Source organism: Salvelinus alpinus, chromosome 19 (genome assembly GCF_045679555.1).
Source record: "Salvelinus alpinus chromosome 19, SLU_Salpinus.1, whole genome shotgun sequence".
NCBI classification, from domain to species: Eukaryota; Metazoa; Chordata; class Actinopteri; order Salmoniformes; family Salmonidae; genus Salvelinus; species Salvelinus alpinus.
In genome coordinates, this window is record NC_092104.1 from 5,423,220 (window position 1) to 5,447,192 (window position 23,973).

A 23,973-nucleotide genomic window follows, 5' to 3' on the forward strand; every position below is an offset into this window, starting at 1 on the left:
GCCAAGTAAAGCAGAACTTTTTGAAATCAGATTCCTGTTGTGTGGTGAATTTACACTACAGTCATATAACATGAATGCAAAATCAAAAAAAGATGGGGCAAAGCCTCTTGGAATGTGATTGGACGATCCATTTTCACTGTGAGTTCTGAGGAAGCAGGCGATGCTACTCCTAGCAGCCTTTGTATGGACAGGAAACAAGCAACAGTTCTTCAACAAATCGAGAGCTTTAAATGATAAGGTTCTATCTGCATTTTTGTCCAAATTTAGTTGATATAGCTTTGTTCTGTACAATGTTCTCTACCTAATGTGGTGCTCACACTATTCAAACCAATGAGGGGTTGGAACTTTAAAGCCAATTTATTTCAGAGTCATCTTTTTGTAGATATAACCTTATAATTCTCGGTCATGAAATCACTTAGAACTAAACTGTATTCACATCTTCTATTCAGACCTTTCTATTGCCACTTCCCTGTGCAAAATGTTAAACTCACCTAAACTCTCCATCCAAAACTCCATCTCTGAAATTAATGGGCTGATCCATTGACTGGTCACTCTTCATGGACAGATAGCTGCGTGCTGGAGATGCTGCTGACTGTTCAGACTGGGGGCTGTAATATAAATTGCATCAATGAAAACATGAATCTGGTGAACACAGTCATTGTAAATATAAAGAAGTGAAGAAGAAACCTCATGTTTCTCAGGTACAGTCAATACTATCTAATGTGGGTAACTTTCACATTAAAGTTCACCTACAATTATTTATAAAAGGTTTAGAATGTAACTAGGCTTAGGACTCAATTTGACCTGGGTTTGTCGACAATGCGTCTTTTAAAAGCAATTTCTGATTGAGCCGACATACAGTGCATTCAGGAAGTATCCAGACCACTTCGCTTTTTCCACATTTTGTCACGTAAAAATATCCCATAATGACAAAGCGAAAACAGGTTTATAGAAATTTTTGCAAATATATTAAACATTTTAAATTAAATATCACATTTACATAAGTATTCAGACCCTTTGCTATGAGACTCGAAATTGAGCTCAGGTGCATCCTGTTTCCATTGATCATCCTTGATGTTTCTACAACTTGGAGTCCACCTGTGGTAAATTCAATTGGTTGAACATTATTTGGAAAGGCACACACCTGTCTATATAAGGTCCCACAGTGGACAGTGCACGTCAGAGCAAAAACCAAGCCATGAGGTCGAAGGAATTGTCCGTAGAGCTCTGAGACAGGATTGTGTCGTGGCACAGATCTGGGGAAGGGTACCAAAACATTTCTGCAGCATTGAAGGTCCCCAAGAACACAGTGGCCTCCATCATTCTTAAATGGAAGAAGTTTGGAACCACCAAGACTCTTCCTAGAGCTGGCCATCCGGCCAAATTGAGCAATTGGGAGAGAAGGGCCTTGGTCGGGGAGGTGATCAAGAACCCGACGGTCACTCTGACAGAGCTCCAGAGTTCCTATGTGGAGATGGGAGAACCTTCCAGAAGGACAACCATCTCTGCAGCACTCCACCAATCAGACATTTATGGTAGAGTGGCCAGACAGTTATGTAAACAATATTATTATTGACTGCAACTGTGAAACATAGCAAATGATGCTCCTCCTAACAGCCTTTGTATTGAGAGGTAAAGCAATATTCTATTGAACAAATCTTCCTGTTTTCCATTTTCAGTTGAAACTAAACTGTATTCAGACCTTTCTATTGCCACTTCCCTGAGCAAAATGTTAAACTCACCTAAACGCTCCATCCAAAACTCCATCTCTGAAATTAATGGGCCAACCCATTGACTGGTCACTCTTCAGGGCCAGATAGCTGCGTGTTGGATATGCTGCTGACTGCTCAGACTGGGGACTGTAATATAAATTGCATCAATGAAAACATGAATCTGGTGAACACAGTCATTGTAAATAAAAATAAATATAATTGAAGAACAAACCTCATGTTTCTCAGGTACAGTCAATAATGTTTAGTTTGGGTAACATTCACATTAAAGGAAAAGTGAGACCGGAAAACTATTAGTCCATTGTTGATATAGTCCCAAAATGTTTTGCATATCAGCAATCAAGTTAAGATATATAACTTTCAAAATATAGAAATACAGCCGGTGTAATGCATTTTGCATCCTGATGAAAAACGCAGCATCATATGATGCAAATGCATCATACCGGCTGTATTTCTATATTTTGAAAGTTATATATCTTGAAAACTTGATTGCTGACATGCAAATTATTTTGGGTGTATATTTTTATTTATTTATTTCACCTATATTTAACCAGGTAGGCTAGTTGAGAACAAGTTCTCATTTGCAACTGTGACCTGGCCAAGATAAAGCAAAGCAGTTCGACACATACAACAACCCAGAGTTACACATGGAATAAACAAAACATATAGTCAATAATACAGTAGATCAAAGGAAAACAAAAAGTCTATATACAGTGAGTGCAAAGGAGGTAAGATAAGGGAGTTAAGGCAATAAATAGGCCATGGTGGCGAAGTAACTACAATATAGCAATTAAACACTGGAATGGTAGATGGGTGCAAAGGAGCAAGATAAATAAATAAATACTGTATGGGGATGAGGTAGGTAATTAGATGGGATGTTTACAGATGGGCTATGTACAGGTGCAGTGATCTGTGAGCTGCTCTGACAGCTGGTGTTTAAAGTTAGTGAGGGAGATATGAGTCTCCAGCTTCAGAGATTTTTGCAGCTCGTTCCAGTCATTCGCAGCAGAGAACTGGAAGGAAAGACGACCAAAGGAGGAATTGGCTTTGGGGTTGACCAGTGAGATATACCTGCTGGAGCGCGTGCTACGAGTGGGTGCTGCTATGGTGACCAGTGAGCTGAGATAAGGCGGGGCTTTACCTAGCAGAGACTTGTAGATAACATGTAGCCAGTGGGTTTGGCGACGAGTATGAAGTGAGGGCCAACCAACGAGAGCGTACAGGTCGCAATGGTGGGTAGTGTATGGGGCTTTGGTGACAAAACGGATGGCACTGTGATAGACTGCATCCAGTTTGTTGAGTAGAGTGTTGGAGGCTATTTTATAGATGACATCACCGAAGTCGAGGATCGGTAGGATGGTCAGTTTTACGAGGGTATGTTTGGCAGCATGAGGGAAGAATGCTTTGTTGCGATATAGGAAGCCAATTCTAGATTTAATTTTGGATTGGAGATGCTTAAAGTGAGTCTGGAAGGAGAGTTTACAGTCTAACCAGACACCTAGGTATTTGTAGTTGTCCACGTATTCTAGGTCAGAGCCGTCCAGAGTAGTGATGCTGGACGGGCGAGCAGGTGCAGGCAGCGATCGGTTGAATAGCATGCATTTAGTTTTCCCTGCGTTTAAGAGCAGTTGGAGGCCACGGAAGGAGAGTTGTAATGGCATTGAAGCTCGTCTAGAGGTTAGTTAACACAGTGTCCAAAGAGGGGCCAGAAGTATACAGAATGGTGTCATCTGCGTAGAGGTGTACCAGAGAATCACCAGCAGCAAGAGCAACATCATTGATGTATAAAGAGAAGAGAGTCGGCCCGAGAATTGAACCCTGTGGCACCCCCATAGAGACTGCCAGAGGTCCGGACAACAGGCCCTCCGATTTGACACACTGAACTCTATCAGAGAAGTAGTTGGTAAACCAGGCGAGGCAATCATTTGAGAAACCAAGGCTGTCGAGTCTGCCAATAAGAATGTGGTGATTGACAGAGTCGAAAGCCTTGGCCAGGTCGATGAATACGGCTGCACAGTATTGTTTCTTATCGATAGCGGTTAAGATATTGTTTAGGACCTTGAGCGTGGCTGAGGTGCACCCATGACCAGCTCTGAAACCAGATTGCATAGCGGAGAAGGTACGGTGGGATTCGAAATGGTCGGTAATCTGTTTGTTAACTTGGCTTTCGAAGACCTTAGAAAGACAAGGTAGGATAGCTATAGGTCTGTAGCAGTTTGGGTCCTTTGAAGAGGGGGATGACCACGGCAGCTTTGCAATCTTTGGGAATCTCAGACGATACGAAAGAGAGGTTGAACAGGCTAGTAATAGGGGTTGCAATGGACTAATGAAACAAATAGCAAAATATAGTTTTTAGAGGAAGTTTTCCTTTGTTTACCTACAATTATTTCTGAAAGGCTTATAATGTACAGTACCAGTCAAAAGTTTGGGACACACCTACTCATTCAAGGGGTTTTTCTTTATTTTCACTATTTTCTACATTGTAGAATAATAGTGAAGGAATCAAAACTATGAAATAACACATATTGAATCATGTAGTAACCAAAAAAATGTTAAACAAATCAAAATATATTTGAGATTCTTCAAAGTAGCCACCCTTTGCCTTCTCTCAACCAGCATCACCTGGAATGCTTTTCCAACAGTCTTGAAGGAGTGCCCACATATGCTGAGCCCTTGTTGGCTGCTCCAACTCATCCCAAATGGGTTTTATTTTTTTATTTAACCATTCAAGTCAGTTAAGAACAAGTTAAGAACAAGTTATTATTTACAATGACGTCCGAAGAACAGTGGGTTAACTGCTTTGTTCAAGGGCAGAATGACAGATTTTTACCTTGTAGGCTCGGGGATTTGATCTAGCATCCTTTCGGTTACTGTCATTTAAATCTGTCGTTCTGCCCCTGAACAAGGAAGTTAACCCACTGTTCCTAGGCCATCATTGAAAATAAGAATTTGTTCTTAACTGACTTGCCTAGTTAAATAAAGGTTGTATAAAAAGAACTTTAAAAAACTGGCCCAACGGTCTAACCACTAGGCTACCTGCCGCCTCCGGGTTGAGGTCAGGTGATTGTGGAAGCCATGTCATCTGATGCAGCATATTTTAAAATATATATTATAAAATAATATAATAAAAACCTATTTTAATTTGTTTAACCTATTTTTGGTTACTACATGATTCTATATGGGTTATTTACATAGTTTTGATGTCTTCACTATTATTCTACAATGTAGAAAATAGTAAAAATAAAGAAAAACCCTTGAATGAGTAAGCGTTGTTAAACTTTTGACTGGTACAGTATATATGCCTCGTTTATAAACTGTCAATTACTTATTATTGCACTATTACTATTTACTGCAACTGTGAAACATAATCAAATCAAAGTTTATTTGTCACGTGCGCCGAATACAACAGGTCTACGTAGAGCTTACAGTGAAATACTTACTTACAGGCTCTAACCAATAGTGCAAAAAAGGTGTTATGTGAACAATTGGTAACTAAAGAAATAAAACAACAGTAAAAAGACAGGCTATATACAGTAGCGAGACTATAAAAGTAGCGAGGCTATAAAAGTAGCGAGGCGACATACAGGCACCGGTTAGTCAGGCTGATTGAGGTAGTATGCACATGTAGATATGGTTAAAGTGACTACAGTGAGGGAAAAAAGTATTTGATCCCCTGCTGATTTTGTACGTTTGCCCACTGACAAAGAAATTATCAGTCTATAATTTTAATGGTAGGTTTATTTGAACAGTGAGAGACAGAATAACAACAAAAATATCCAGAAAAATGCATGTCAAAAATGTTATAAATTGATTTGCATTTTAATGAGGGAAATAAGTATTTGACCCCCTCTCAATCAAAAAGATTTCTGGCTCCCAGGTGTCTTTCATACAGGTAACGAACGGAGATTAGGAGCACACTCTTAAAGGGAGTGCTCCTAATCTCAGTTTCTTACCTGTATAAAAGATACCTGTCCACAGAAGCAATCAATCAATCAGATTCCAAACTCTCCACCATGGCCAAGACCAAAGAGCTCTCCAAGGATGTCAGGGACAAGATTGTAGACCTACACAAGGCTGGAATGGGCTACAAGACCATCGCCAAGCAGCTTGGTGAGAAGGTGACAACAGTTTCTGTGATTATTCGCAAATGGAAGAAACACAAAAGAACTGTCAATCTCCCTCAGCCTGGGGCTCCATGCAAGATCTCACCTCGTGGAGTTGCAATGATCATGAGAACGGTGAGGAATCAGCCCAGAACTACACAGGAGGATCTTGTCAATGATCTCAAGGCAGCTGGGACCATAGTCATCAAGAAAACAATTGGTAACACACTATGCCGTGAAGGACTGAAATCCTGCAGCGCCCGCAAGGTCCCCCTGCTCAAGTAAGCACATATACATGCCCGTCTGAAGTTTGCCAATGAACATCTGAATGATTCAGAGGACAACTGGGTGAACGTGTTGTGGTCAGATGAGACCAAAATGGAGTTCTTTGGCATCAACCCAACTTGCCGTGTTTGGAGGAGGAGGAATGCTGCCTATGACCCCAAGAAACCATCCCCACCGTCAAACATGGAGGTGGAAACATTATGCTTTGGGGGTGTTTTTCTGCTAAAGGGACAGGACAACTTCACCGCATCAAAGGGACGATGGACGGGGCCATGTACCGTCAAATCTTGGGTGAAAACCTCCTTCCCTCAGCCAGGGTATTGAAAATGGGTCGTGGATGGGTATTCCAGCATGACAATGATCCAAAACACACGGCCAAGGCAACAAAGGAGTGGCTCAAGAAGAAGCACATTAAGGTCCTGAAGTGGCCTAGCCAGTCTCCAGACCTTAATCCCATAGAAAATCTGTGGAGGGAGCTGAAGGTTCGAGTTGCCAAACGTCAGCCTCGAAACCTTAATGACTTGAAGAAGATCTGCAAAGAGGAGTGGGACAAAATCCCTCCTGAGATTACATTTACATTTAAGTCATTTAGCAGACGCTCTTATCCAGAGCGACTTACAAATTGGAAAGTTCATACATATTCATCCTGGTCCCCCCGTGGGGAATGAACCCACAACCCTGGCGTTGCAAGCGCCATGCTCTACCAACTGAGCCACACGGGACCACGTGTGAGATGTGTGCAAACCTGGTGGCCAACTACAAGAAACGTCTGACCTCTGTGATTGCCAACAAGGGTTTTGCCACCAAGTACTAAGTCATGTTTTGCAGAGGGGTCAAATACTTATTTCCCTCATTAAAATGCAAATCAATTCATAACATTTTTGACATGCGTTTTTCTGGATTTTTTTGTTGATATTCTGTCTCTCACTGTTCAAATATACCTACCATTAAAATTATAGACTGATCATTTCTTTGTCAGTGGGCAAACGTACAAAATCAGCAGGGGATCAAATACTTTTTTCCCTCACTGTATGTGTAACGATTCTCGTCCTGGGAAGATGAGGAGGAAGGATCAGACCAATACGCAGCGTGGTAATTGTTCATACTACTTTAATTAAATAAACTGAACACTGAATAACAACAAAACAACAAAGAGAGAGAACGAAACGACGAAACAGTTCTGTAAGGTGAAAACACAGAAAACAACTACCCACAAACACAGGTGGGAACAGGCTACCTAAATATGGTTCTCAATCAGAGACAACGATAGACAGCTGCCTCTGATTGAGAACCACACCCGGCCAAACACAAAGAAATAGACAACATAGAACACCAGACATAGAATGCCCACCCCAACTCACGCCCTGACCAAACCAAAATAGAGACATAAACAAGGAACTAAGGTCAGGGAGTGACACTATGCATATATGATGAACAGAGAGTAGCAGTAGCGTAAAAGAGGGGTTGGCGGGTGGTGGGTGGGACACAATGCAGATAGCCCTGTTAGCCAATGTGCGGGAGAACTGGTGTATTTTTCATTATGTTAAACGGACAAATTATAACATTCATGTTTTATTTAATATTCATGTTAAAATATTACTAGATATGAATGAAGCTGTGACATGCCAGTGAGCCATTCAGTTTGCCTTAATTTACAACGGGTATGCTGATAAAATTGAAAAAAGCATGTAGGAGCTTACCTGCTGTCCACACCACCCTCATCTTCCTCTGTTTCCTGTGAGGAACTCATGATTGAGGGCTGTGATACGGGACGCTCAGCGTAGTCTTTGTGGTCTAGACATTTTAGTCTAGTCTATCTATTCTAGAGGGAGGATACAAGATACAGGTGTACTATGTTAATTTGATCACTCTGTTGTCAAAGATACATTTCCTGGGCAGCAACAAATGCAAATTGAAGTGTATTCAAGTTTTAAAAAGGCTTCTAAAGTTTGTAATTTCCACTTTAAAAATGTCAGACTTGATTTATCCTAACGGGAAAAAATCAACTCCTACATGAATTACATAATTCACATTTCCTTTTGCTGAAGGATTATTTTCCTGTTGTGAGAAACTGGTCAAATTAAGATAGTACATCTATATGTAGGTAGTCATCACATAATCCACAATAGCATCTGATTTTTAAAAGTATGTTGTACTTGTAAATAAGGTACCGTTATTATTATCGTTTTTGTCTAGGCTACTATTTTCTGATTGACAGATGAAAGTGTCTGACAGGACACTGTAGTACGCAAAATAGAATCTGTGAAAAGGCCATTTTTATTACTTCATGTAACAACAACATGCATCCAGCCTACTCGGTGGTAAAATCAAATTTGAGGTGGCGTTAAGGATCATAATTTCTTTCTCATATTGTAGCCTACAATATGTGTTTCTCCACACAACTAGACCTAGGCTATTGATGGATTCAAGACAAGGTCGTATTTATTGATCTCAGATTTTCTTCAGCCTGCCATTTCGATCACTTGTGCGGTATTAAAAATGATTTTGCCATAGTCTCCAGTCATGTAAAATGATGTAGAATTGTACGAAATGCGTTTATAAAAAGGGCAGATATTTCCCGGACCATAGGCTACTAAACATGTTCCCCATGTGTGTAACTTCTCTAAGTGCCTCTATTCTACTGCTCTATGCCACTACGTAGATGATATGATATGCATTCAATGCTTTATTATAAAGGTGTTGTTTTCTCATGCGTTCAGAGACCTCATAACTCCCCAGGTGACCCCCCCCCCCCCCCCCCTCTCACGCTCACTTTTTGTTATGGCACCTCCGATTTACAAATTAAGCACTGGCTACGGTACAATTAAGTGTTTTGGAGAAATAAATTGAGTTATTTAAGTAAGCCACGACAACATAGAACCCAAACCGGCTGCGCGCGTGCGCGTGCATAAATGTATTTTGTCCCCCTACACCAAACTTGATCACGACACGCAGGTTAAAATATCAAAACAAACTCTGAACCAATGACATTAATTTGGGGACAGATCGAAAAGCATTAAACATGTATGGCAATTTAGCTAGTTAGCTTGCACTTGCTAGCTAATTTGTCCTATTTAGCTAGCTTGCTGTTGCTAGGTAATTTGTCCTGGGATATAAACATTGAGTTGTTATTTTACCTGAAATGCACAAGGTCCTCTACTCCGACAATTAATCCACACATAAAACGGCCAACCGAATAATTTCTAGTCATCTCTCCTCCTTCCAGGCTTTTTCATCTTTGAAATTATATGGTGATCGCATCTAAACTTTCATTGTATTACCATGACAATCGGCAACAAAGTTCGTCTTTCAATCACCCACGTGGGTATAACCAATGAGGAGATGGCACATGGGTACCTGCTTCTATAAACCAATGAGGAGATGGGAGAGGCAGGACTTGCAGCGCGATCTGCGTCAGAAATATAACTGATTTCTATTTTAGCCCTTGGCAACGGCGTGAGCAGTGTGGGTGCAATAATTAAATAACATGGATTTCAAAATTTATTTTGCGATGCTCGTGCACGCGACGTGTCCGGTCTGGTCAGCTTGTAACTAACTGTGATATGTTTTTTTTCCCCGAACTTGAACACAACTAGAGGAGCAGAATTCGATGTCTCACACGCAAACACGATGCAATGGAACCTATTTAGAGGAAATCCATATAAATATATAGTCCTAGAGTCAACGCACTGTTTCCTCCGCTCATTTAACTTACCTCTGAATTTAGGTTAACGTAGGAAAAAAAAAAACTAGTTTTAATCAAAGTTATGTATTGAATCCGATGTCCCTTTTGTGCGCTAAAATGGCAGATATGAAACTTTCCTTTCACCTTTGATTTCCTTATTGTTACGTAAGACAACTAATTGATAAAGGATCCACCCACACAGGTAGGCTGGCAGTAGACTCTCATCTGGAATAACACGATGAATTGTCACTATCTGCGTGTGCTAAAAGTATCCAGCAGAGGGAGTTAGACTTCTGTCAAGGAATTGCCGCAGAGCTGGCAGGTCCCTGGGTCTGTAAACTCCTGTAAGGACAGGAAAAAACAGAGTGCTGCCAATCTGTGACAGAATGGATGGAGCACATGTTGAAATCGCAGTGAGTCAAATCTTCAAGGACTAGATCAGGACAAGAGCTAGAACCCATGGCAAGGGATTTTATCATGTTAAATGATAGATGCTGAATAAAGAGGAATACAAACGACCGATACCGATACAAGACCGATACAAACGTTGCTCAGGTGCAAATGCTTTAAAAAACTATACGGTGAAAGTAAAGTTAGGACAGTATCCAGGAGGAGTCTGATTCTTGCCACCTACAGTTACAGGAAGCTGTCACAGGAAGCTGTCACATTGTCAATACCAGGGATCCAAAGTGATTATAGCAGCTTAGATTAACATCAAGGTTAATATATTCATATATATTAATATTCCCATATATAACCATATTCACTAACATGTCTATGAAATCACTGTGACTTCACTTATTCCTTATATCTCCTAGTGAAGTCAAAAGCCTTATATGAACTCTGTATAAGTGGAAAGGAGACATTCTGCTAACAGATGCTGAACCTGGGGTTATTGTTGGCTCCTCAGGGCACTGTTCCGTCCCTAACTGGGAGCAAGGTTGGGTTTGCTCGCCCATCTGTTGCGATGTGGGAATTCCCAGGTGGTTTTCTCAGAAGCCGCCGTGTAAACGCTTCTCGGAGTCCTCGGCTGGAGCGAGTGCACCCGTCAGGGTTTTCCTCTTCGCGGTCGGAGCACCAAGCTGGAGCGTGGCCAGTGTCAACCATTTTATTAACTGACGTGGAGAACGAAAGTTTAACGGGTTTCCCTGGTACTTGATGGTACCTAGCCGTACTTTAGTTCTGAAAAGTGCTTGTGATGGGGAAATGTGGGGTCGTTACAGTGAAGAGACACAGCCATTTCATATATCTTGTATTGTAATTTGCATTGTACTATGTATTAATCCTAGATATTGTGTGTATATACTGATATGTAAGCTATGTGTGACGTTTTAAACTGATGTATTTCAGTCCTTGACTAATAATGTTCTGTACTATGTATGATGACATGTTTCCTGTGGACTCCAGGAAGAGTAGCTGATTCTTTTGCAGCGGCTAATCGGGATCCTTGATCAATACGAAAACCAAGCAGTACTATCTAACTATTGTCCAGAGGAACAACATCTGTATATAGATAAGCTCAAACTGTACTTACTGCTCTGAAGAGGTCAGTGTATAACCATCAAATACAAACAGTCACATCCTGGATGGAAAAATAGACAACACGTGACCACAGTTACAGTCAAAGTGCACCTTGCCTATAGCGTGGGATTTCAGACCGTGTATGTCATTGTCCCGTCAACTGTACAAATGTGCAGGACATTTCCACGATGATTGACCACCATTTCATGACTTATGATTGCTCGATTTTTCCAACCGTCACCATCATCATCGCAATCATCATCACCACTACCATCAACATCATCATCATTACCACCATCATCACCACCACCATCACCACCACCATCATCAACATCATCATCACCACCATCATCATCATCACCACCATCATCAACATCATCACCACCATCATCATCATCATCACCATCATCATCACCAACATGGCTGTGTTAGATATCAGCAGTACAAACAGGGCAGCAGGTAAGCCTAGTGGTTAGAGCTTTGGGTCAGTAACCGAAAGGTTGCTAGACCGAATCCCGAGCTGACAAGGTGAAAACCTATCGTTCTGCCCACTGAACAAGGCAGTTAACCCACTGTTCCCCAGTAGGCTGTCATTGTAAATAATAATTTGTTCTTAACTGACTGTCCTAGTTAAATAAATGTTCAACTGGAACTGAAAGCTTCTCCTCATGAAGTCCATGGTAAGAAATAATTACATTTTCAATCACCGTACTTCTGACTAAGATTCTAAGATAATTCAATTGATAAAATTTGTGGAGGATTTTTTTTTTTTTTGGAGACTTATAGTTACAGGCAACACAAAGTATTTTTAAAAAACAAACTAGTACAGCTATGGCCAGGGGACAATAGTGCACGGTGTTGCACACAAATCCTGGTAATTGTTCTGTCAATACTGATGACCGGGATCCAACTGTTTAGTTCCTCCAACATTAGCATATCAAAGACTTTGTGTGTGTGCGTGTGCGCGTGTGTGTGCGTGTGTGTGCATGTGTGTGTCTGTGTGCGTGTGCGCGAGCGTGTGTGTGTGTGTGTGGGCATGCCTTCCAGTAAGTTGCTTTTGATGTGTCCGGATATGACGTGTACATGTATTTACGTCTGTATGTTTAGTTTCATATACATACATTTCTGTTAGCATGAGGGGGTTGAGCGTGAGGGGGTTGAGCGTGAGGGGGTTGAGCGTGAGGGGATTGAGCGTGAGGGGGTTGAGCGTGAGGGGGTTGAGCGTGAGGGGGTTGAGCGTGAGGGGGTTGAGCATGTGTGTTGGTCTGCATGTCTGTCTGTTTGTCTGTCTGTGTTTGCATGTGTGTGCGTGATTGTGTGTGTGCGTCCGACGTGTGTGCAACGTGCGCGTGTGTGTCTGCATGTGTGTGTTTTTCCCTCCTTGCCTCTGCCACAGCGCTGCACAGCACCCATCTCAGCCGCAGTTACAGTAGTTACAGGGGCCATGGAAACAGGCAGCTACCACAGCGTTCACTTTTAGGTATCCGGGAGTCCAGAACGGCAGGGCGATGTCACGTACCAGAAGGCTGAAAGCAGCAGAGATGGAGGTGGCGGCGAGAGCGTGAACCGGGTTTCAGGGGCCTTCTGATTGATGTTTTGGAAAACAGAGCAGCCATTCTCTGTGGGTCGGGCTGGGGGATTTTAAAAGAGGCCTTTTGGAGATGGGTGATGCTACTGTGCAAGCTCTTTTGAAAAAGTGGTATGATAACTTACAGGAAACGTAAACTAGGCGCCTTGTTGACGTGTGTGTACGTGTATATGTAGTCCAGAGTGTTTAGGAGTGTCTGTCACAGTAACAGAGTTGTCTTTATTTAGTCCCAGCTCTTCAGGGCCCTTAAGGAGAGAGTCCAGGTCCACTTTGGGTACGTCACTCCTCTCTCCAGCCAACGCACTCTTCAGGAGGCAAGAATCTCCCTCAGCTTCTGGAGAATGTAACTACCTCCTACTACCAACTACCTCCCTAAACGTTACAGAATGTAACTATCTCCCTAAACGTTACAGAATGTAACTACCTCCTACTAACAACTACCTCCCTAAACGTTACAGAATGTAACTACCTCCTACTAACAACTACCTCCCTAAACGTTACAGAATGTAACTACCTCCTACTAACAACTACCTCCCTAAACGTTACAGAATGTAACTACCTCCTACTACCAACTACCTCCCTAAACGTTACAGAATGTAACTACCCCCCTAAACGTTACAGAATGTAACTACCTCCTACTAACAACTACCTCCCTAAATGTTACAGAATGTAACTACCAACTACCTCCCTAAACGTTACAGAATGTAACTACCTCCTACTACCAACTACCTCCCTAAACGTTACAGAATGTAACTACCTCCTACTAACAACTACCTCCCTAAACGTTACAGAATGTAACTACCTCCTACTAACAACTACCTCCCTAAATGTAACTACCTCCTACTACCAACTACCTCCCTAAACGTTACAGAATGTAACTACCTCCTACTAACAACTACCTCCCTAAACGTTACAGAATGTAACTACCTCCCTAAACGTTACAGAATGTAACTACCTCCTACTACCAACTACCTCCCTAAACGTTACAGAATGCAACTACCTCCTACTAACAACTACCTCCCTAAATGTTACAGAATGTAACTACCTCCCTAAATGTTACAGAATGTAACTACCTCCTACTACCAACTACCTCCCTAAACGTTACAGAATGTAACTACCTCCTACTAACAACTACCTCCGTAAATGTAACTACCTCCTACTAACAACTACCTCCCAAACGTTACAGAATGTAACTACCTCCTACTACCAACTACCTCCCTAAATGTAACTACCTCCCTAAACGTTACAGAATGTAACTACCTCCCTAAACGTTACAGAATGTAACTACCTCCTACTAAGAACTACCTCCCTAAACGTTACAGAATGTAACTACCTCCTACTAACAACTACCTCCCTAAACGTTACAGAATGTAACTACCTCCTACTACCAACGACCTCCCTAAACGTTACAGAATGTAACTACCTCCTACTACCAACTACCTCCCTAAATGTAACTACCTCCTACTAACAACTACCTCCCTAAATGTTACAGAATGTAACTAACCCCCTAAACGTTACAGAATGTAACTACCTCCTACTAACAACTACCTCCCTAAACGTTACAGAATGTAACTACCTCCCTAAACGTTACAGAATGTAACTACCTCCTACTACCAACTACCTCCCTAAATGTAACTACCTCCTACTAACAACTACCTCCCTAAATGTAACAGAATGTAACTACCCCCCTAAACGTTACAGAATGTAACTACCTCCTACTACCAACTACCTCCCTAAATGTAACTACCTCCCTAAACGTTACAGAATGTAACTACCTCCCTAAACATTACATAATGTAACTACCTCCCTAAACATTACAGAATGTAACTACCTCCCTAAACATTACAGAATGTAACTACCTCCCTAAACGTTACAGAATGTAACTACCTCCTACTACCAACTACCTCCCTAAACATTACAGAATGTAACTACCTCCCTAAACATTACAGAATGTAACTACCTCCCTAAACATTACAGAATGTAACTACCTCCCTAAACGTTACAGAATGTAACTACCTCCTACTAACAACTACCTCCCTAAACGTTACAGAATGTAACTACCTCCCTAAACATTACAGAATGTAACTACCTCCTACTAACAACTACCTCCCTAAACGTTACAGAATGTAACTACCTCCTACTAACAACTACCTCCCTAAATGTTACAGAATGTAACTACCTCCTACTAACAACTACCTCCCTAAACGTTACAGAATGTAACTACCTCCCTAAACATTACAGAATGTAACTACCTTCCTAAACATTACAGAATGTAACTACCTCCCTAAACATTACAGAATGTAACTACCTCCCTAAACGTTACAGAATGTAACTACCTTCCTAAACGTTACAGAATGTAACTACCTCCTACTACCAACAGTAGTCTAAAAGCAGTAGGCCTCCGTCTGTGTCCAGGTTTCAGCTGGTCTAAACTAGGCAGAGATCCATAAAAACAGATTCCAAAAACATCACAAAAAAACGAACAAACTTGCCCATTGATAAGAACATTTTCAACACAGTGACTCTGTGAATATTTCTCAGAATCATGCAATACACACGTGTCGCTACACTTTTTTCCCTGTGGTCATAAGGCTCCCGGGAAGAGATTACTAAGATCTTCTGTAAATTAGACCGTTACACATCCCAGCGGTGAGGGAAAACATATGCATACAGGTTGGTTCTGGATGAGACTGCTCTCTGCTGTGACACAACGTCTCCTAGAGGTTTGGAATCGTAGCTCCATATACACTGACAAGCATTTTGCTACACTTCCATTAACATCTACTAACCATGTGTATGTGACCAATAACATTAGATTTTGATTTGATTTGATACACATACTTCACACAAACGTTTCTCAGAAGTTTGAAATCTTATTTCCACACAGTCACACGTTATAGAAACAGACTATCATTGTCCGTTCTTTTAATCTTCCTGACGTGACCTCGCTTTCAAGATGACAAACTTTCTTCGTCTTTAACCATATCAGTCTTGAGACCTGAGCAAAAAAATAGGCTTTTCATTTATCTGACTTTCATTAATCTGATTTTCATTAATCTGATTTTCATTAATCTGACTTTCATTAATCTGATTTTCATTAATCTGATTTTCATTAATCTGACTTTCATTAATCTGACTTTCATTAATCTGACTTTCATTAATCTGATTTTCATTAATCTGACTTTCATTAATCTGACTTTCATTAATCTTATTTTCATTAATCTGACTTTCTTTAATCTGCACGTCCAGCCTTTATATTTAGTCTCACAATTAAGTAACTGATTTACCATTTTTCTTTTCAGCACAACCAGGGTGTCATCACTGCCGATGTCGAGGCCTCTCCTTGTTCGGGCGGTGCTCGGCGGTCGACGTCACCGGTCTTCTAGCCATCATTGATCCATTTTCCATTGGTTTTGTCTTGTCTTCCTACACACCTGGTTTCAATCCCATTCATTACCTGTTGTGTATTTAACCCTCTGTTTCCCCTCATGTCTTTGTCAGAGATTGTTTATTATTCAGCTTTGTGTTGTTTGTATTGGTGCTCAACGGGTCCTCGTACCCACTTTGTTTTATTGTTATATTTAGTTTTGGAGTTATGTTTCGTTTATTGTTATTAAACAACTCCATTACATTCAGTTTGATTCTCCTGACTTCCTTGCCACCTATACACACGACTCTGACACAGGGCTACAAGTAGAACACAAAACTATTTGACATAAAACAGTGTCATCCAGGAGTTTAATTGACAAATGTCAATAAAAAAAAGGTCCGCCAAAGCAAAAACCTGATAAAAATGTATTTATATGAATACTGGTAAGTACATAAATAGTTTGCTCACTGGGGAATTATCATCCAACTTGTCAGTGACGATTATGTGGAGTTCGTGACAGCAACTATGTGAGTTTATTATACCCTTACCTTCTAACGAATCTTATGTAGCTAGTGTAGCCTAGCTCACGGTTAATCACACAGACTCCTGGTTGGTATCTACGGATGCAGAAGAAATAGACGAATCCAATGATACAACCCAGCAGTCTGTTTAATAAAGGAGGTTAGAATTCCAAAACGTGCCGGACGTTACGATAGGACTCGTTGTGTTAACTCTCTCAGCATGAGGTTAGAAAGGAGGGTCCGTGTAGTCACTTCTGTATGTTGTCTTTTCTCAATATTATGACAGGCAAAAGGGCTCATGTTATTAAATTGATCATGTTTCATTATTTTCAATTATAAAGTAATTTTTCTTCCCTAAGGAAGAAGAAACAAAAAGATGGGCTGACATCAACTTTACTTTACAGTTTCTTTCGTTGTGCTGACATCAACTTTACTTTACAGTTTCTTTCGTTGTGCTGACATCAACTTTACTTTACAGTTTCTTTCGTTGTGCTGACATCAACTTTACTTTACAGTTTCTTTCGTTGTGCTGACATCAACTTTACTTTACAGTTTCTTTCGTTGTGCTGACATCAACTTTACTTTACAGTTTCTTTCGTTGTGCTGACATCAACTTTACTTTACAGTTTCTTTCGTTGTGCTGACATCAACTTTACTTTACAGTTTCTTTCGTTGTGCTGACATCAACATTACTTTACAGTTTCTTTCGTTGTGCTGACATCAACATTACTTTACAGTTTCTTTCGTTGTGCTGACATCAACATTACTTTACAGTTTATTTCGTTGTGCTGACATCAACATTACTTTACAGTTTCTTTCGTTGTGCTGACATCAACTTTACTTTACAGTTTCTTTCGTTGTGCTGACATCAACATTACTTTACAGTTTCTTTCGTTGTGCTGACATCAACATTACTTTACAGTTTCTTTCGTTGTGCTGACATCAACTTTACTTTACAGTTTCTTTCGTTGTGCTGACATCAACTTTACTTTACAGTTTCTTTCGTTGTGCTGACATCAACATTACTTTACAGTTTCTTTCGTTGTGCTGACATCAACTTTACTTTACAGTTTCTTTCGTTGTGCTGACATCAACTTTACTTTACAGTTTCTTTCTTTGTGCTGACATCAACTTTACTTTACAGTTTCTTTCGTTGTGCTGACATCAACTTTACTTTACAGTTTCTTTCGTTGTGCTGACATCAACTTTACTTTACAGTTTCTTTCGTTGTGCTGACATCAACTTTACTTTACAGTTTCTTTCGTTGTGCTGACATCAACTTTACTTTACAGTTTATTTCGTTGTGCTGACATCAACTTTACTTTATAGTTTATTTCGTTGTGCTGACATCAACTTTACTTTACAGTTTCTTTCGTTGTGCTGACACATTTTTCAAGAGATGTTTGAAGAAAACAGTCTGTCTATTGCGCTGTGTGAACAGCACTGTGTATATACAGATGTAGGATCATAATTTGACCAGTTTCTCACAGCAGGAAAATAATCCTGCAGCAACCGGAAATGTGAATTATTATGTGGATTATAATTAATGGAAATGTATGTAGGGGTTGATACCATTTATCGTCTGAAATTTTAGTGTGGAAATTACAAACTTTAGAAGCATTTTTAAACCTTGAATACACTGCAGTGCAGGAAAATTCTCTGTGACAACAGACTTTCCTGAAGCAATCAGGATGGAGAGCACCATAGATCTCCTCAGAGGGAGCTTCAGTAGATTTATTTTTTCTTTCCCCTAATTGTCATCTGACCCTTTTTGTTGAAGATTACATTCAGAGAATAGCTGGTTTCTGTATTACAGTTCTACCAAGTATTCATACCACTGACAGACTATTATAAAAGGTGTTTTGACTGCAACTAAATCAACTGTAATTTGGATTTTGTATACGCTGAAGACAGTACACCAGTGGCAGTAGTCCTAGATGACAGGCTCTGACAGCTAGATAACAGAGGAACACAGTTGAAAAGAGTTCAGAAGAACTAGTCCAAGGCCAACCTCGAGACACACTGTTCCTTTGTCTCAGCTTTCACTCACTCACTCACGCACGCACGCACGCACGCACGCACACACACACACACACACACACACACACACACACACACACACATGCCCACACACACACACGCCCACACGCCCACACACACACACACACACACACACACACACACACACACACGCACACACGCACACACGCACACACGCACACACGCCCACACACACGCCCACACGCCCACACGCCCACACGCCCACACGCCCACACACCCACACACACACACACACACACACACACACACACACACACACACACACACACACACACACACACACACACACACACACACACACACACGCCCCAACTCAAGTTATACTGATGACTCAATCACTGCAATGACGCAAAGGGTGTGGGTTCCCTTGGCTCTGAATGATAGAGACAGGCTGAGGAATCATTCCTGCCCATTCTACTGTAAATATCCTACAGGAATCATTCCTGCCCATACTACTGTAAATATCCTACAGGAATCATTCCTGCTCGACCCTGTGCGACGCCGAAAAAGGGGAAAACGTGGCGGTCTCGTGGTCAGGCTTCGGAGACGGGCACATCGCGCTCCACTCCCTAGCATACTACTCGCCAATGTCCAGTCTCTTGACAATAAGGTTGATGAAATCCGAGCACGGGTAGCATTCCAGAGAGACATCAGGGATTGCAACGTGCTCTGCTTCACGGAAACATGGCTAACTCAAGGGACGCTAACGGAGTCGGTGCAGCCAGCTGGTTTCTTCATGCATCGCGCCGACAGAAACAAACATCTTTCCGGTAAGAAGAGGGGCGGGGGGGTATGCCTTATGATTAACGAGAAGTGGTGTGATCATCATAACAACACACAAGAACTCAAGTCGTTCTGTTCACCTGATCTAGAACTCCTCACAATCAAATGTCGACCGCATTATCTACCAAGGGAATTCTCGTCAATCATAATCACAGCCGTATACATTCCCCCCCAAGCAGACACATCGATGGCCCTGAACGAACTTTATCTGACTCTTTGTAAACTGGAAACCACACACCCTGAGGCTGCATTCATCGTAGCTGGGGATTTTAACAAGGCTAATCTAAAAACAAAACTCCCTAAATTCTATCAGCATATCGATTGTGCTACCAGGGCTGGAAAAACACTAGACCATTGTTATACTAATTTCCGCGACGCTTATAAGGCCCTCCCCCGCCCCCCTTTCGGAAAAGCTGACCACGACTCCATTTTGTTGATTCCAGCCTACAAACAAAAACTCAAACAACAAGCTCCCGCGCTCAGGTCTGTTCAACGCTGGTCCGACCAATCTGAATCCACGCTTCAAGACTGCTTCGATCACGCAGATTGGAATATGTTCCGCATCGCGTCCAACAACAATATTGACGAATATGCTGATTCGGTGAGCGAGTTCATTAGGAAGTGCATTGACGATGTCGTACCCACAGCAACGATAAAAACATTCCCAAACCAGAAACCGTGGATTGACGGCAGCATTCGCGTGAAACTGAAAGCGCGAACCACTGCTTTTAACCAGGGCAAGGTGACCGGAAGCATGACCGAATACAAACAGTGTAGCTATTCTCTCCGCAAGGCAATCAAACAGGCCAAGTCTCAGTACAGAGACAAAATCGAGTCGAAATTCAACAGCTCAGACACAAGAGGTATGTGGCAGGGTCTACAGTCAATCACGGATTACAAAAAGAAAATCCGCCCCGTCGAGGACCAGGATGTCTTGCTCCCAGACAGGCTAAACAACTTTTTTGCCCGCTTTGAGGACAATACAGTGCCACTGACACGGCCCCCTACCAAAACCTGTGGGCTCTCCTTCACTGCAGCCGAGGTGAGTAAAACATTTAAACGTGTTAACCCTCGCAAGGCTGCAGGCCCAGACGGCATTCCCAGCCGCGTCCTCAGAGCATGCGCAGACCAGCTGGCTGGTGTGTTTACGGACATATTCAATCAATCCTTATCCCAGTCTGCTGTTCCCACATGCTTCAAGAGGGCCACCATTGTTCCTGTTCCCAAGAAAGCTAAGGTAACTGAGCTAAACGACTACCGCCCCGTAGCACTCACTTCCGTCATCATGAAGTGCTTTGAGAGACTAGTCAAGGACCATATCACCTCCACCCTACCGGACACCCTAGACCCACTCCAATTTGCTTACCGACCCAATAGGTCCACAGACGACGCAATCGCAACCACACTGCACACTGCCCTAACCCATCTGGACAAGAGGAATACCCATGTGAGAATGCTGTTCATCGATTACAGCTCAGCATTTAACACCATAGTACCCTCCAAACTCGTCATCAAGCTCGAGACCCTGGGTCTCGACCCCGCCCTGTGCAACTGGGTCCTGGACTTCCTGACGGGCCGCCCCCAGGTGGTGAGGGTAGGTAACAACATCTCCACCCCGCTGATCCTCAACACTGGGGCCCCACAAGGGTGCGTTCTGAGCCCTCTCCTGTACTCCCTGTTCACCCACGACTGCGTGGCCATGCACGCCTCCAACTCAATCATCAAGTTTGCGGATGACACTACAGTGGTAGGCTTGATCACCAACAACGACGAGACGGCCTACAGGGAGGAGGTGAGGGCCCTCGGAGTGTGGTGTCAGGAAAATAACCTCATACTCAACGTCAACAAAACAAAGGAGATGATTGTGGACTTCAGGAAACAGCAGAGGGAGCACCCCCCTATCCACATCGACGGGTCAGTAGTGGAGAAGGTGGAAAGTTTTAAGTTCCTCGGTGTACACATCACGGACAAACTGAACTGGTCCACCCACACAGACAGCGTTGTGAAGAAGGCGCAGCAGCGCCTCTTCAACCTCAGGAGGCTGAAGAAATTCGGCTTGTCACCAAAAGCACTCACAAACTTCTACAGATGCACAATCGAGAGCATCCTGTCGGGCTGTATCACCGCCTGGTACGGCAACTGCTCCGCCCACAACCGTAAGGCTCTCCAGAGGGTAGTGAGGTCTGCAGAACGCATCACCAGGGGCAAACTACCTGCCCTCCAGGACACCTACACCACCCGATGTCACAGGAAGGCCATAAAGATCATCAAGGACAACAACCACCCAAGCCACTGCCTGTTCACCCCGCTATCATCCAGAAGGCGAGGTCAGTACAGGTGCATCAAAGCAGGGACCGAGAGACTGAAAAACAGCTTCTATCTCAAGGCCATCAGACTGTTAAACAGCCACCACTAACATTTAGCGGCCGCTGCCAACATACTGACTCAACTCCAGCCACTTTAAAAATGGGAATTGATGGAAATTATGTAAAAATGTACCACTAGCCACTTTAAGCAATGCCACTTAATACAATGTTTACATACCCTACATTACCCATCTCATATGTATATATACTGTACTCTATATCATCTACTGCATCTTGCCATCTTTATGCAATACATGTACCACTAGCCACTTTAAACTATGCCACTTTATGTTTACATACCCTACAGTACTCATCTCATATGTATATACCGTACTCTATACCATCTACTGCATCTGCCATGCCGTTCTGTACCACCACTCATCCATATATCTTTATGTACATATTCTTTATCCCTTTACACTTGTGTGTGTGTGTAAGGTAGTAGTGTGGAATTGTTAGGTTAGATTACTGTTGGTTATTACTGCATTGTCGGAACTAGAAGCACAAGCATTTCGCTACACTCGCATTAACATCTGCTAACCATGTGTATGTGACTAATAAAATTTGATTTGATTTGATTTGATTTGCTCATACTACTGTAAATATCCTACAGGAATCATTCCTAGCAATTCTACTGTATATATCCTACAGGAATCATTCCTGCCCATACTACTGTAAATATCCTACAGGAATCATTCCTACCAATTCTACTGTATATATCCTACAGGAATCATTCCTGCTTATAATATATATCCCACAAGGAATCACTGCGATGCAGTGCACTGCGCCACTCGGGAGGCCCAATAAGGCTGAAATGAACAAAATGTGGAAAAAGTTAAGGGGTCTGAATACTTTCCGAATGCACTGTATCCCACAGGAATCATTCCTGCCAATACTATATATACTACAGGAATCATTCATGACAATACTATATATACTACAGGAATCATTCCTCCCAAAACTATACATCCCACAGGAATCATTCCTGCCAATACTATATATCACACAGGAATCATTCCTGCCTATACTATATATACTACAGGAATCATTCATGACAATACTATATATACTACAGGAATCATTCATGACAATACTATATATACTACAGGAATCATTCCTCCCAAAACTATATATCCCACAGGAATCATTCCTGCCAATACTATATATACTACATGAATCATTCCTGCCAATACTATATATCACACAGGAATCATTTCTGCCAATACTATATATACTACAGGAATCATTACTGCCAATACTATACATCCCACAGGAATCATTCCTGCCAATACTATATATCACACAGGAATCATTTCTGCCAATATTATATATCACACAGGAATCATTCCTGCCAGCAAACTTTAACCCTAACCTTAGTCCCAATGGAAAACAAGGCTATGTCAAACGAAATAAATAATAAATGAAATCGTGCCGTCTGGTTTGCTTAATATAAGGAATTTGAAATGATTTATACTTTTTCTTTTGATACTTAAGTATATTTAAAACCAAATACTTTTAGACTTTTACTCAAGTAGTATTTTACTAGGTGACTTTCACTTTTACTTGTATCATTTTCTATTAAGGTATCTTTACTTTTACTCAAGTATGACATTTGGGTACTTTTTCCACCACTGCGCACGCAAGCACGCACGCACGCACACACACACACCACAGCGGATCACAGCAAACTGCAGAACCTGAGACATGGAAACGGTAAAGCAATTACAGGTCCTCATTCCAAACTGCAGAACCTGAGACATGGAAATGGTAAAGCAATTACAGGGCCTCATTCCAAACTGTATCAGGTTCAAACTGCAACTCTCTGTTGCTCTGCGTTCCAAATGGAACCATATTGAGATCCAAATGGAACCCTATTGAGATCCAAATGGAACCCTATTGAGATCCAAATGGAACCCTATTGAGATCCACACGGAACCCTATTGAGATCCACATGGAACCC

At 41.8% G+C, this 23,973-nt stretch overlaps 1 protein-coding gene across 3 annotated transcripts in view; it reads right to left on the reverse strand.

The window, feature by feature from the left end:
* LOC139544904 (uncharacterized) overlaps window positions 1-7,959 on the reverse strand; it is a 23,241-nt gene extending 15,282 nt beyond the window's left edge. Inside the window, exons 1-3 of one of the 3 annotated variants that reach the window (XM_071352092.1) lie at window positions 7,819-7,959; window positions 1,743-1,859; window positions 492-608 (exon numbers count right to left, since the gene is read on the reverse strand). In XM_071352092.1, the coding sequence (XP_071208193.1) occupies window positions 492-608; window positions 1,743-1,859; window positions 7,819-7,868 (284 nt within the window). In that variant the 5' untranslated portion in view covers window positions 7,869-7,959. The remainder of the gene's footprint in view (window positions 1-491; window positions 609-1,742; window positions 1,860-7,818) is intronic. The other 2 variants (XM_071352093.1, XM_071352094.1) reach the window with 2 other exon arrangements.
* Window positions 7,960-23,973: the final 16,014 nt, after the last annotated feature.